Source organism: Schistocerca americana, chromosome 3 (genome assembly GCF_021461395.2).
Source record: "Schistocerca americana isolate TAMUIC-IGC-003095 chromosome 3, iqSchAmer2.1, whole genome shotgun sequence".
Classification (NCBI taxonomy): domain Eukaryota; kingdom Metazoa; phylum Arthropoda; class Insecta; order Orthoptera; family Acrididae; genus Schistocerca; species Schistocerca americana.
The window spans coordinates 710,777,757-710,791,287 of NC_060121.1; the positions used below are offsets into that span (position 1 = coordinate 710,777,757).

General features: G+C 44.4%; 1 protein-coding gene across 1 annotated transcript; it reads left to right on the top strand.

The window, feature by feature from the left end:
* Nucleotides 1-1,653: 1,653 nt before the first annotated feature.
* On the top strand, nucleotides 1,654-13,099 carry LOC124607347 (probable chitinase 10). The gene is made up of 2 exons (XM_047139652.1): nucleotides 1,654-1,729; nucleotides 12,067-13,099. Exons 1-2 carry the CDS (start codon nucleotides 1,723-1,725, stop codon nucleotides 12,735-12,737), a joined length of 678 nt encoding a protein of 225 aa, XP_046995608.1. The 5' UTR covers nucleotides 1,654-1,722; the 3' UTR covers nucleotides 12,738-13,099.
* The last annotated feature ends 432 nt before the right edge of the window (nucleotides 13,100-13,531 follow it).

Sequence of the window (13,531 nt, forward strand, 5' to 3'; positions counted from 1 at the left end):
TTTACATACGAGCGTGAAGAATCGATTTGTTGCCACTTGCCCTAACGATTCTGATTGAATGTCATCTGTCCCTCTTGCCATATTTGATTTTGATTCAACCAAGGCTCTTTCCAGTTCTGACTAACACTGAAATCCCTATCTCTTGCTGTCCACTCCTGTTTCTTCCTCTGTCACGTTCCTCCCCCTCATAGAAGCCTTCGCGGTACTCTTTCCGCCGATACGTCTCCTCCTCTGCCTTTAATAGTGGACTTGCCATTGCCCAGTTAATGTTCCCACCACTGTTTTTAATTTAACCGAGGGATGTTTTTACTTTTTCATGTGCTGAGTATACCTTGCCGACAGCCCTGGCTTTATCGTTTTCGTCACATTTTTCATGCAGACATTTCGCCCTATTTCTCTGTATTCCTATTTATTCCTTCCTGACTGACTTGAATTCCTGTATCGTGAATTTCCCTGAGCATTTTTGTACTTCCTTCTTTCGCCGATCAGCTGAAGTATTTGTTCCATTACCCATGGTTTCTTCTCAGTTACCTTTCTTGTACCTACGTTTTTTCTTTCCAACTACTATGATTCCACTTTTTAGAGATATCCATTCCTCTTCAACTGAACTGCCAACTGAGGAATTCATTATCGCAGTGTCTATAGCCTGCTACAACTTCAAGGGTGTCTCTTCATTCCTTAGTACTTCCGTATTCTACTTCTTTGCTTGTTCATTCTTCCTAGGGAATCACTTAAACTTAGGCCTACTGGCTGGCCGGTGTGGCCGTACGGTTCTAGGCGCTTCAGTCTGGAACCACGTGACTGCTACGGTCGCAGGTCCGAATCCTGTCTCGGGAAAGGATGTGTGTGATGTCCTTAGGTTAGTTAGGATTAATTAGTTCTAAGTTCTAGGCGACTGATGACCTCAGAAGTTAAGTCGCATAGTGCTCAGAGCCGTTTGAACCATTTAGGTCTACTCTTTGTTATTACCAAATTGTGATTTGAGGCTGTATTCGCTCCTGGGTACACTCCAGGAAATATATTGTAATGGAAATATTTCGGTTCGAAAAGTGCGTTTTTTATGTCCAGTTAGTCATCTTTACAAATTTTTCTTTTACGCATTACGACAAAATATCTCCGACTTAGTTTGTTCCGGGGAAGATACCTGACTACATTAATACATGACTGGTGGAACCTCTAGAAACACTCTAATTATTTCGTTCTAGTTTTTCTCCATCGTCGCCTAAGGAGTTTACTAGTAGCATTTGATTGTATGAGTGTTTAATGTGATCATAATGACGTGATTGTGGAGTCAGTGAATCTGAAGTTTACGAGTCTAGTTCGAACATTTGCAAGAACATCTTAAGCAAATGATACCAGTTTTAGTGACTTTCATATGATTCAGCCAAATAAAGTTTTCAATACTAATCTCTTACAAAAAGAAAGCATATGTTACTTTTCATTCATTTCTTTAATTTACTATATAAACACAGTGAAAGAAATTATACAAGTAAATGCATTCCACGAAAGAGTTCATCAGGCCATGCGTAGGTCAAAACATTTCGTCATGCCTTAGTAGGCCACTTGAAACAATAACTTCAAGAAGGTATTCAGTTAATTGGTTTCTTATCGGCGTGATTAAGCTCCTCGAACTTTATAAGCAGAACGATCAGGCAGTAGTAAGCAGTCAGTTAACCGTCTCTGAATTACATCCAGTAGCCTGAGAGGAAAAACACTCCAGCAATGAAAGGTTAGTCTTCCTTCCTCCATTTAAAACTCGTTGCTTAAGTAAGTGTGAGTAAAACCATTTTCTAATTCCATTTGTTCTCAAACAAAGTGCACGTTATCAGAATTAAAACATTCCCTGACAATAGTTTCTGAACTGGAAGATAGAATTTTATTTTATTCATAGGATTTTTAGTATAATTTTGTAGATACCATTTTCATCATCGGCGAAGTACTTCGATTTAATCCAGATTGTTGAGTTCTCTAAAACACTTCGTATGAAAAGGTTTTGTGGTCGTGCTGAAAAAATGTTCAAATCTGTGTGAATTCCTGTGGGATCAAACATCAGAGTTAATCGGTACCTAGACTTACACACTACTTTGAAGTAACATAAACTCACTTATGCAAAGAACAACAAGCACACCCATGCCCGAGGGAGGACTTCAACCTCTGGAGGGAGGGGCCGCGCAATCCGTGCCTTGACGCCTCAAACCACGCGGCCACTACACGCGGAGGTCATGCTCAAAATATGTATCGAGGTATCTGTAGTCATCTTAGCACCATTACCCTACTGATGTCAAATGATTGAACGAATTCCACTTGGGTATTTTAGGAGAATATAAAACAATATTCAAATAATTACGGGTTTCTGTGACAAAAATTTACCGGATTGCCAGTACAAAAGGGTCCATCTCTCGTTTATCATCTTAAGCTTCTAAAGCTCCTACCCAACTAATTTGCACTAAAGCTTGAGCCTTGCCTCATGCGAAATATATTGGTATCACAAGTGTATTCTGAATATTCCACACATCAAAAAAGGTTTTGCATTACCTCGGCTCCGGGAGTTCCGGAAACTGCACAGAAAATTGAAATAGAGATTAACATAAACATCATTTCCGCCCTCTTTATTGCTCATGAAAACCACACGTTGCATGTTGTACCACCATACAGCGAGACCTTCAGAGGTGGTGGTCCAGATTTCCGTACACACCTGTACATCTAATACCCAGTAGCACGTACTCTTGCATTGATGCATGGCTGAATTCGTCGTGGCATACCATCGATAAGTTCATCAAGGCACTATTGGTCCAGAGTGTCCCACTCCTCAACGGCGATTCGGCGTAGATCCCTTAGAGTGGTTGGTGGGTCACGTCGTCCATAAACAGCCCTTCTCAATATACCCCAGATATGTTCGTTAGGGTTCATGTCTGGAGAACATGCTGCCACTGTAGTCAAGCGATGTCGTTATACTGATGGAAGACATTGAAAAGATGAGCACGATGGGGGCGCGAATTGTCGTCCATGAAGACGAATGCCTCGCCAATATGCTGCCGATATGGTTGCGCTGTCGGTCGGAGGATGGCATTCACGTATCGTACAGCCATTACGGCGACTTCCATGACCACCAGCGACGTACGTCGGTCCTACATAATGCCACCTCAAAACATCAGGGAACCTTCACCTTGCTTCACTCGCTGGACAGCCTGATCAGCCTGACCGGGTTGCCTCCAAACAAGTCTCCGACGATTGTCTGGTTCAAGACATATGCGACACACATCGGTGAAGAGAATATGATTCCAATCTTGGAGCGGTCCATTCGGCATGTTGTTGGGCCCATCTATATCGCGCTTCACGGTGCCTTGGTTGCAAAGATGGACCTCGCCATGAAAGTCGGGAGTGAATTTGCGCATCATGCAGCCTACTGCGCACACTTTGAGTCGTAACGTGACGTCCTGTGGCTGCACAAAAAGCATTATTCAACATGGTAGCGTTGGTGTCAGGGTTCCTCCGAGCCATAATTCGTAGGTAGCTGCCATCCACTGCAGTAGTAGCTCTTGGGCGGCTTGAGCGAGGCATGTCATCGACAATTCTTGTCTCTCTGTATATCCTCCATGTCCGAACAACACCGTTTTGGTTCACTCTGAGACGCCTGCATAATTCCCTTGTTGGGAGCCCTTCCTGGCGCAAAGTAACAATGTGGAAGCGATCGAACCGCGGTATTGTCTGTCTAGGCATGGTTCAACTATAGACAACACGAGCCGTGTACCTCCTTCCTGGTGGAATGACTGGAACTGATTGACTGTCGGATCCGCCCCGTCTATTAGGCGCTGCTCATGCGTGGTTGTTTACGTCTTTGGGCGGGTTTAGTAACATCTCTGAAGAGTCAAAGGGAATGTGTCTGTGATACAATAACCACAGTCAACGTCGATCTTCAGGAGTTCTGGGAACCGGGGTGATGCTAAACTTTTTCTGATATGTGTATATTCGGGCGTCCGAAGGACATAGTTTCAAAAAATGTTCAAATGAGTGTGAAATCTTATGGGACTTAACTGCTAAGGTCATCAGTCCCTAAGCTTACACACTACTTAACCTAAATTATCCTAAGAAAAAACACACACACCCATGCCCCAGGGAGGACTCGAACCTACGCTGGGACCAGCCGCACAGTAGATGACTGCAGCGCCATAGACCGCTCTGCTATTCCATCGCGGCGGACATAGTTTCAACGAGAAATTTAAATATACAATTAATACAACAATATTTGTGTATATTTTTCACCAGATATAACTGCGAGTTCCCGATATGAAGAGCAAACTCAGATTTTCAATAATTTTTATCGTCCAAGCCTGACTATAGTCCATTGAGGTAGTACCCTCTAGGGAATTCTTCTACAATACAAGTACATGCACAGTTACGACTGTTTCATGTGAGAGAAATGTGAATATACGTTAAATCGAGCCCGACTACTTGAGTACTCTTATGTCAACTGTAGTTTTTTAGATTCATAAGGCAATTAGTGGGAAAGTGCATCATAAAAGGTAGTAAGTTTGAAAATAAATCAAGATAGGCTCATACGATTTGTTGATCTAGAAAAAGCGCTCGATAGTGTAAAATGGTGCAAGATATTCGAAATTCTGAGGAAAACGGTAGTGAGCTACTGGAATAGACGGATGATATGTACAAAGAATGAAGAGCAAATAATAAGACAAAGAAGTCCTCGGCTTACAAAGTGTGTAAGACGGGGATACAGTCTTTCGTCCCTAATGTTCAATCTATACATGCAAGACACAATCATGGCAACAGAAGAAAAGTTCAAGTGTGGGACTAAAATTGAAGGTGAAAGTACAGGGCGATTATAATTAAACTTTCAGAACGCTGTAGAAATAACACCACTGGTCAGAATGACGTTCAATTGCAATGGAATAGCCGGCCGCGGTGGTCTCGCGGTTAAGGCGCTCAGTCCGGAACCGCGCGACTGCTACGGTCGCAGGTTCGAATCCTGCCTCGGGCATGGATGTGTGTGATGTCCTTAGGTTAGTTAGGTTTAAGTAGTTCTAAGTTCTAGGGGACTGATGACCACAGATGTTAAGTCCCATAGTGCTCAGAGCCATTTGAACCATTTTTTTGCAATGGAATATCATTGGAGAAATGGGAACACGTATGGCAGAAGAAATATAAATAGTCACAGAATGTAGCAATAGACCACGCTGTATGCGTCACAATTTAATAGTGGTCGTCTACAAATGACAAATGAATCATATAACAATACCTAAGGCGTACGTTTGACGTTAAACAAACTGAACTACTCAGTGTGCATTGGTGTACAGGTGTGATACTGTTAGTTACGTAAGCCCATCCATCACGGCAACGTCTCATCACATTGGATAGGAAAAATCGGTTTTTAATTGTCCTGAGGCCAAAACCCGCATTAAAAGCATTAATCAAAACCACATTGGATTATAAATTTCCGCGTGGCCGGCGCAAAACATGTCCAATATGCTGTCCACCTTTTTCTGCATCAAGTTGTAATCGAGAAACAGCATCTGCATCTTCATCTACATGGATACTCTGCAAATCACATTTAAGTGCCTGGCAGAGGCATGTTCCACAACTGAATGAAGTGTTTCCAGGGTCACGTTCAGAATGTGTTGCGCAATGCGTGCCTTCACTGCAGCTGAGTTTGCAATCGGAACGCTGAACACAACATCTTTCAAGTAGCCCCAAAGCCAGAAGTCACACGGATTAAGATCGGGTGATGGGGATGGCCAGGCTACAGGGAAATGGCGCTGATAATTCTAGCATTTCCGAAATGGCGCTTCAACAGCTGCTTTACTGGATTTGCAATGTCCAGAGGTGCGCCATCTTGCATAAAAATGATCCAATCCACACATCCACGCTGTTGGAGGGCTGGAATGACGTGGTTGCGCAAAAGACAGTCATAGCCCTTACCAGTGACGGTACAGGTAGAAGGACCGAATATGGCCCTATGATGGGTGATGCCGTAAACCCGCAACACACAGTGACCTTTTCAAGATGAAGTGGTAGTGGTACATTTGCGTGTGGATTTTCCGTTGCCCACATTCGACGATTCTGTGTATTGACATATCCGGTCAAATGGAAGTGAGCTTCGTCTGTCGACAAAATCTTCCATGGTCAATCATTGTCCACTTCCATGCGAGCAAGAAATTCTAAAGCGAATTTCTCTCTTTCAGGCAGGTCAAAAGGAAGCAACTCGTGCACATGGGTAATTTTGAATGGATAGCAAAGAGGGATATTTCGTAGGATTTTTCGCACTGTGCTCATGGGTATGTCCAATGTTCGGGTAGTTCTCCATGCACCACACGTTTGCACACCACCACTCGTATCCTCCTGCGTTGCTGTGGCCACTGATTCCACTGATGTCGCATCAATTCGTTTCCTCCCTCTACCAGGTCGCACACCAAAAGAATCCCTTGTCTCCGAATTTGCGAATCATTTTCTCCAGACATGCGGCAGTCATCTGACAGACGCTTTTTTTCAAACCCTTCAGTGTCCGGAACTTCTGCAGAGCGACGTGTGCACAGTCATCATTCCTGTAATACAGCTTTACAAGCAGAGCGCAATTCTTGCTTTGAGACGTCACGACGACTGTGGTAGACGCGGAAGGAGGAAAAGCCGTGTACTCGGCGTGTTTATACCAACTTCAATGGGTCGTGCGCATGGCAGGTGTTTTCATTTACGTGTTCTGACCCATACAACGCCATCTGTTGATCAATTTTCACGCTTTTTCTCTTCTGCCATACGTCTTCCCCCTTCTCCGATAATATTACGTTGCAGTTTGACGTCATTCTGACTAGTGGTCTTATTTCTACCACGTTTTGATCTTATTTCTACCGCGTTTTGAAAGTTTAACTTTAATTAAAATCACCCTGTATATCAACGATAAGGTTTGTTGATGACAATGATATTCTCATTGAATTTGTAGAAGAATTGCAGGATCTGTTGAAGGGAATGAACAGTCTAATGAGTACACGTTATGGTTTGAGATTAAACTGAAATAACAAAAATAATGAGAATTAGCAGAAAAGAGATTAACTTTAAACTTAATATCAAAGTTGGTTATCAAGACGTTGACTTTTTGAAGCTAAGGAATTCTTATACCTTGGAAACTAAATACACCATATTGGACGAAGAAAGGACAACATAAAAAGCATATTAGCACAGGCAAAGGGACGTTCCTGGCCAAGAGAAATCTAGTGATATCAAACGTATGCCTTAATTCAATGAAACTTTTTGGAGAATGTTTGTAGAGGACATAAAAAAGAGTGCTAGCATCGGCAAAGGGGCGTTACTGGCCAAGAGAAGTCTACTGTGTCAAATATAGGCCTTAATTCGGGGGAATAAATATGTGAGAATGTACGTCTGCAACACAGAATTGTATGGTAGAGAATTATGGACAGCGGAAAGACCGGAACAAAAAAGAATTTAAGCGTTTGAGATGTGGTGCTACAGAAGAATGTTGAAAATCATGTCGACTGATAAGGAATGAGGAGGATCTCCGTAGAATCGGAGGAGAAAGGAAATATGGAAGACAGTGACAAGAAGAAAGGAAAGATACACTATGTGATCAAAAGGATCCGGAAGCTTGGCTGAAAATAGCTTATAAGTTCGTGGCGCCCTCAATTGGTAATGTTGGAATTCAATGTGGTGTTGGCGCACTGTCAGCCTTGATGACAGCTTCCACTCTCGCAGGCATACGTTCAATCAGGTGCTGGAAGGTTTCTTGGGGAGTGGCAGCCCATTCTTCACGGAGTGCTGCACTGAGAAAAGGTATCGATGTCTGTCGGTACCCCTGGCACGAAGTCGGCGTGTGTTGTATAGGATTCAGGTGAGGACTCTGTGCAGGTCAGTCAATTACAGGGATGTTCTTGTCGTGTAACCACTCCGCCACAGGCCATTGCATTATGAACAGGTGCTCGATCTGTTGAAAGATGCAATCGCTCTTCCCGAATTGCTCTTCAACAGTGGGAAGCAAGAAAGTGCTTAAAACATCATTGTGGGGTGTGCTGTGACAGTGAAACGCAAAACAACGAGTGCAAGCACCCTCTATGAAAAACACGACCACACCATAACATCACCTCCACCGAATTTTACTGTTGGCACTACACACGCTGGCAGATGACGTTCACCAAGTATTCGCCATACGCACACCCTTCCGTCGGATCGCCACACTGTGTGCCGTGAGTCGTCATTCCACACTATTTTTTTCCCCTGTTCAATCATCCAGTGTCTACGCTCCTTACACCAAGCGAGGCGTCGTTTAGCATTTACTGGAGTGATGTGTGGCTTATGAGCTTCCGCTCGACCATGAAATCCAAATTTTCCCACCTCCCACCTATCTGTCATAGTACTTGCAGTGGATCCTGATGCCGTTTGGAATTCCTTGTGATGATCTGGATAGATGTCTGCCTATTATACATTACGACCCTCTTCAACAGACGGCGGTCTGTGTCAGTCAACAGACGAGGTCAGTCTGTACGCTTTTGTGCTGTACGTGTCCCTTCACGTTTCCACTTCACTATAACATCGGAAACAGTGGACCTACGGATGCTTAGGAGTGTGTATGAGACAAGTTACACCCAATCACCTGACCACGTTCGAAGTCCCTGTGTTCCGCGAATGGCCCCGTTCTGCTCTCTCACGACACCTAATGACTACTGAGGTCGCTGATATAGAGAACTTGGCAGTAAGTGGCAGCACAAAGCACCTAATATGAAAACGTATGTTTCTGATGGTGTCCGGATACTTTAAATCACATAGTGTAATAGGACATGTGTTAAGGCATCAGAGATTAACTTCCTTGTTCCAAGAGGGAATCGAGCGAGGTGGCGCAGTGGTAGCACACTGGACTCGCATTCGGGAGGACGACGGTTCATTTCCGCGTCCGTGATTTCCCTAAATCGGTCCAGGCAAATGCTGGGATTGTTCCTTTGAAAGGGCACGGCCGACTTCCTTCCCCATCCTTCCCTTATCCGATGAGACCGATGACCTCGCTGTTTGGTCTCTTCCCCCAAACAGCCCCCCCCCCCCCCCCCCCCAGAGGGAACTGAAGAGGTTAAAACCTGTAGGGCAAGACAGAGGTTTGAGTACTTTCAAGAAGTAATTTATGACGTAGGCAGAAAGTGCTACTCTGAGATGAAAAGGTCGGCAAGGGAGAGGAATTTATGGCACCCCACTTAAAACCAGTTAAAAGACTAATGACTCAAAAAATAAACCAGGTAGTAAATTCTGACGCCGTATCGGAATGACTACAGTGTGGCACTGTACGAATGTCCACGAAAGGATCCGTCTGTGTTACCATAATTACTCAAGTTTCAGTTCATTGAAAGCCTTGATGATCGTTTTATTTTTCTCGAGGAAATGAGGAGCCAGTTTTCACTTAATTAATAATTTTCAGTTAGTTAATAATTAGGGATATTCATTTTGTGATACCGATACATCAGTCGGCTTGCCACGCATTAATTATGTTACCTATGGTTTGGGAGCAAAATTTATGATCTAGTACAGGGGTTACAGTCTCTCCGGAAGTTTCACGGCACAGGGTGGTTTGATAAGCCTAGTAAAAAAGCAAGAAAAAATGTTTGTTTCGTGAACAACTCACATTACTTCTCGAAATAGTTTATTTTGAGAGATATGCACTTGGTTCAGCGATCCTCCAGCTTTGTCATCTCATCGGAAAAATAGGTTATACAAAATCTTCAGAATACTGGTTGACTGCAACTATCAGTTCCTCATTTGATGAAAATTTCTTGCAGCCAGCAAAATTTAACAGGAAGAAGTTGTTGGGAGTTGAGTCTGGTCAACAAGGTGGTTGAGGAAGCAATTAAGATCCCATTTCATGCTCTTTTCCATTATCGCTGTTGTATGAGATGGTGCATTATCCTGGTGAAAGACCATTTCTTGGGCACCAGCCTTGGTCTTTTTCAAGCAAACTCAAATTCAAAAAGACCCAGCAATGGTCGACTGCGACCAACCTCACACATAGCTTCTTCAAAGCCTATTCTCTGTGCAAGATATTATGCATACCTACAAACTCAGCAATCTCACGAATTTTTATTCGGCCCTCTTGCGTTACCATATTACTAATTTGTCAATGGTTTCCTTCGTGGTGACGTCAGTTGGGCAGCAGGAGGAGCTGCGCTTTGGTGTTTGTTCGACCACGTTTAAATTCGTTAATCCAAAAACAATTGGTCTTCTATTACGGTACAGTATCCGTGTGAACTTCGCTCGAGTCTGTTTTGATTAATTCAGCAATCTAAGCCTTCAGCTGAAAATGTTTAACAACGGCACCAAACTCGGATTTATTCATTTTCTGCCGCAGTCGACACACTGAACAATTCAGACGGGTGTCAAGAATTTACTCTACATCGTCGAAATTCTTTACACAGTTCTTGGATTAAACAGGCTTGTCATCCGTGAAGACGCCCCAAAAATGTTACATTATTTCTTGGAAATTTACCAGACTTATAAAACGACCCTCGTGTGTTTCACTGGAGAGCGAAGAAATCGCCCGTGAAACACGATTCCCTTTACAAGTCTTCGATTTTAACTATGTAATCACGTGACCAGCAGTAGTAAACATGAAGTAGTATCCTGATTGTAAGTTAGGTTGTGTTCTATGGAGGTTAAAGCATCGACCTCGTTCAGAAAACATGTCATAAAACAGTGTGTCACACACTGGCCACAAAAGAAACATGGAGTGAGTCCATTCGGAAGTAACCACCTCACGTGTTAAGACATGTATCCCACTGTGAGACGATACGATCAATTCCCGTTTCGTATAGCGCCGTCGACCATTGTCAGATCTACAACCGCACCCACTCTTACATATCCTCGGCCAGCTGAAACCGACATTCAGGGACGTCCTTCTTCATGTTCGCAATCGATGTGAAAATCACATGGCGAACGGTGCAGGCTGTACGGAGGTTGTGACAGTGTTTCCGAACCGTATCGTCCCCACACTGCAATGAGACGAAGGATAGCTTCAACAATTTGGTTAGGAAACACTGCAACATCCTCCGTTTTTATAAAACAGATCTGAAGATGGACATTATATAGACCGAAACCAGTAGTCTGATGAGATAAGTATTTGTGACCACAAACGTGAAGTAAAGGAATCTTATTCTATTTCAGGTCATTGTTCAGTTCGCGACCATGTCGCAGCTTGTCATCCTCCGTACGATCAGTATCGTTTGCTCTATGATTTTCACATCGCTCGTGACCTGAAGAAAGTGAGAGTGAACATCGGTTTCGGTCGGACGAGGAAGTGCTACTGTGGTTCAAAAACAGCTCTGACCACTATGGGACTTAACTTCTGAGGTCATCAGTCCCCTAGAACTTAGAACTACTTAAACCTAACCAACCTAAGGACATCACACACATCCATGCCCGAGGCCGGATTCGACCCTGCGGTCGTAGCGGTCGCGCGGTTCCAGACTGTAGCGCCTATAACCGCTCGGCCACTCCGGCCGGCTGCAACTGTAGGTGCATCTGTGGATCGCTTGTGGTGATTACTTTTGAATGGAACCATTCCATGGTCTTGTTGTGAAGGGTGTTTAATGTGACTGTCCCTCACACATAGTGAACGTCAGGACGGTTCGAATCGGTTTTTAAACTGGGGATCAGATGACAACCTGGGGTCTCATCAGCAACGAGAGATCCCCTGTACGTCCAACCCCCAGCAGATTCGATGACGGGTTGAAACAGTGGTGGATTAAATAAACATCAGCGAAATAGAGATTAGAATAATGCAAAATAACAGAAAAGAAGGATGGGCCGGCAGCTGAGGCGGACACAGTCAGAGGTTCCACTGGGAGCAGCATGCAAAGAGTGGAACCCCCTCCAGACACGCCTACCCCGTTCCACTCCAGTGTGATCAAAGCATTAAAGTCGGGAATAAAACCAACTGTCTGGAAGATGACATAAAACCTATTCGACTGTTATTTACCTGCTGGCCAGTAACAACAATAACCAAACCTCGCTACCCTGCTTTCGTCTGGAAGTGAGATCGCATTCCGCTCATGCCGTCATTTCCTGTTTCAGGTTTCATCGTAGGCAGCCTCTGGCTAGCTCTGACGACGAGCGTTGCCCTCGGTTCACCCATCGGCAGCTGCTCCACGTTCTCCGGCTCGGGCTCGATAACCTTTCTGCGGGACGACAGGAACTGCTCCGTGTTCTACGAGTGCGTCTCCACCGAGCCCACCATGGTGGTGTGCCCCAGCGGGCTGCACTTCAACGCGGTGCTCAAGGTGTGCGACTGGCCGGCAGCCGCGGGCTGCTCCGTCGGCACGCCGCCCGAATCCGAGGCGGACAAGCCAGCGCCGCCCGGCGCCCAGACCGTCATCTTCACGCGCGAGCCCTCCAGCACGGCGCCCGCGCCGGCCGACGTCATTCCAGTGAAGCCGCAAGAAAGCACGGAGTGCCCCGCGGTCGGCGGCTGTCCCAAGTACAACGGCGACGACACTCTGGTGATCCAACTGCCGCACGCATTCAACTGCAGCCGCTTCTGCATGTGCGACCACGGGAAGCCGGTCACGTTCGAATGCCCCAGCGGGCTGCAGTACAACAAGGCAGAAGGCATCTGCGACTGGCCCGTCAGCGCCAAGTGCGTGCCCGACAGAGGATTCGCTGGTATGTGGTCTCCGCCGGAGCCACATGTTCCCGCCGAGTCGTCTAGGCAACGACGCTCCTGGAACCTCATCCGCTTCCCCTAGTCGCCAACAACACCCCAGCTAGGCGTACATGTTATAACGACCCTGCAGCAACTCGTAATTATTCTGATATTACCTTTCAACTCCATGTTACCACAAACCTCGCTACTCTACGGTGCATTCGATATCATTAAACATTAATGTAACACAAAAAGTGACATGTTACAACGCGATAATCTTATCTTGCATAAGTCACTCAGACCTGTCCATACAAACATGATCGATCACTCTCACAAATACACTCATGCATACATTCATTACAGACTGATCTAGAAGATAATTGGTAGTATGTAGAATGGTTAAGGAACTAGTGCTTCTTAAAACTATCCCGTGTAAACTTAATAAATGGCATTATAAGGCTAAAACTTTGATCTTATCTTTCTGTTCCTTCCTGTCTTACCGTCTCATTATTGAATCAGTGACGACGAAGAAGTGTTATTTTTAACAGTGCTACTTTGGCCAAAGAGCGCATCTGCTGTAAATAGTATTTGAATCACACTGACACGTTTAACCGTTATGAGAATTCATGTGTTAAAAGACTTTCTATGACATCATTTTTCAAATATATTTTATAGAAAATTATTTTTTGTGTATTGTGTAATCTTTTTAGACAGAAAACAGTTGTAGAAATGATGGAATGTTAATGATGTTCATGATTATTGACACAATGATAATACTTTTAAATATAATAAAAATTGTAACTGTTGTCGCCCTCTTATCAAAGCGAATTTCTCGTGGTATGGAATTTGCATCGAACAGCAGTAGTGGGTACTTCAAAACTGTGGCAATACAGCAAA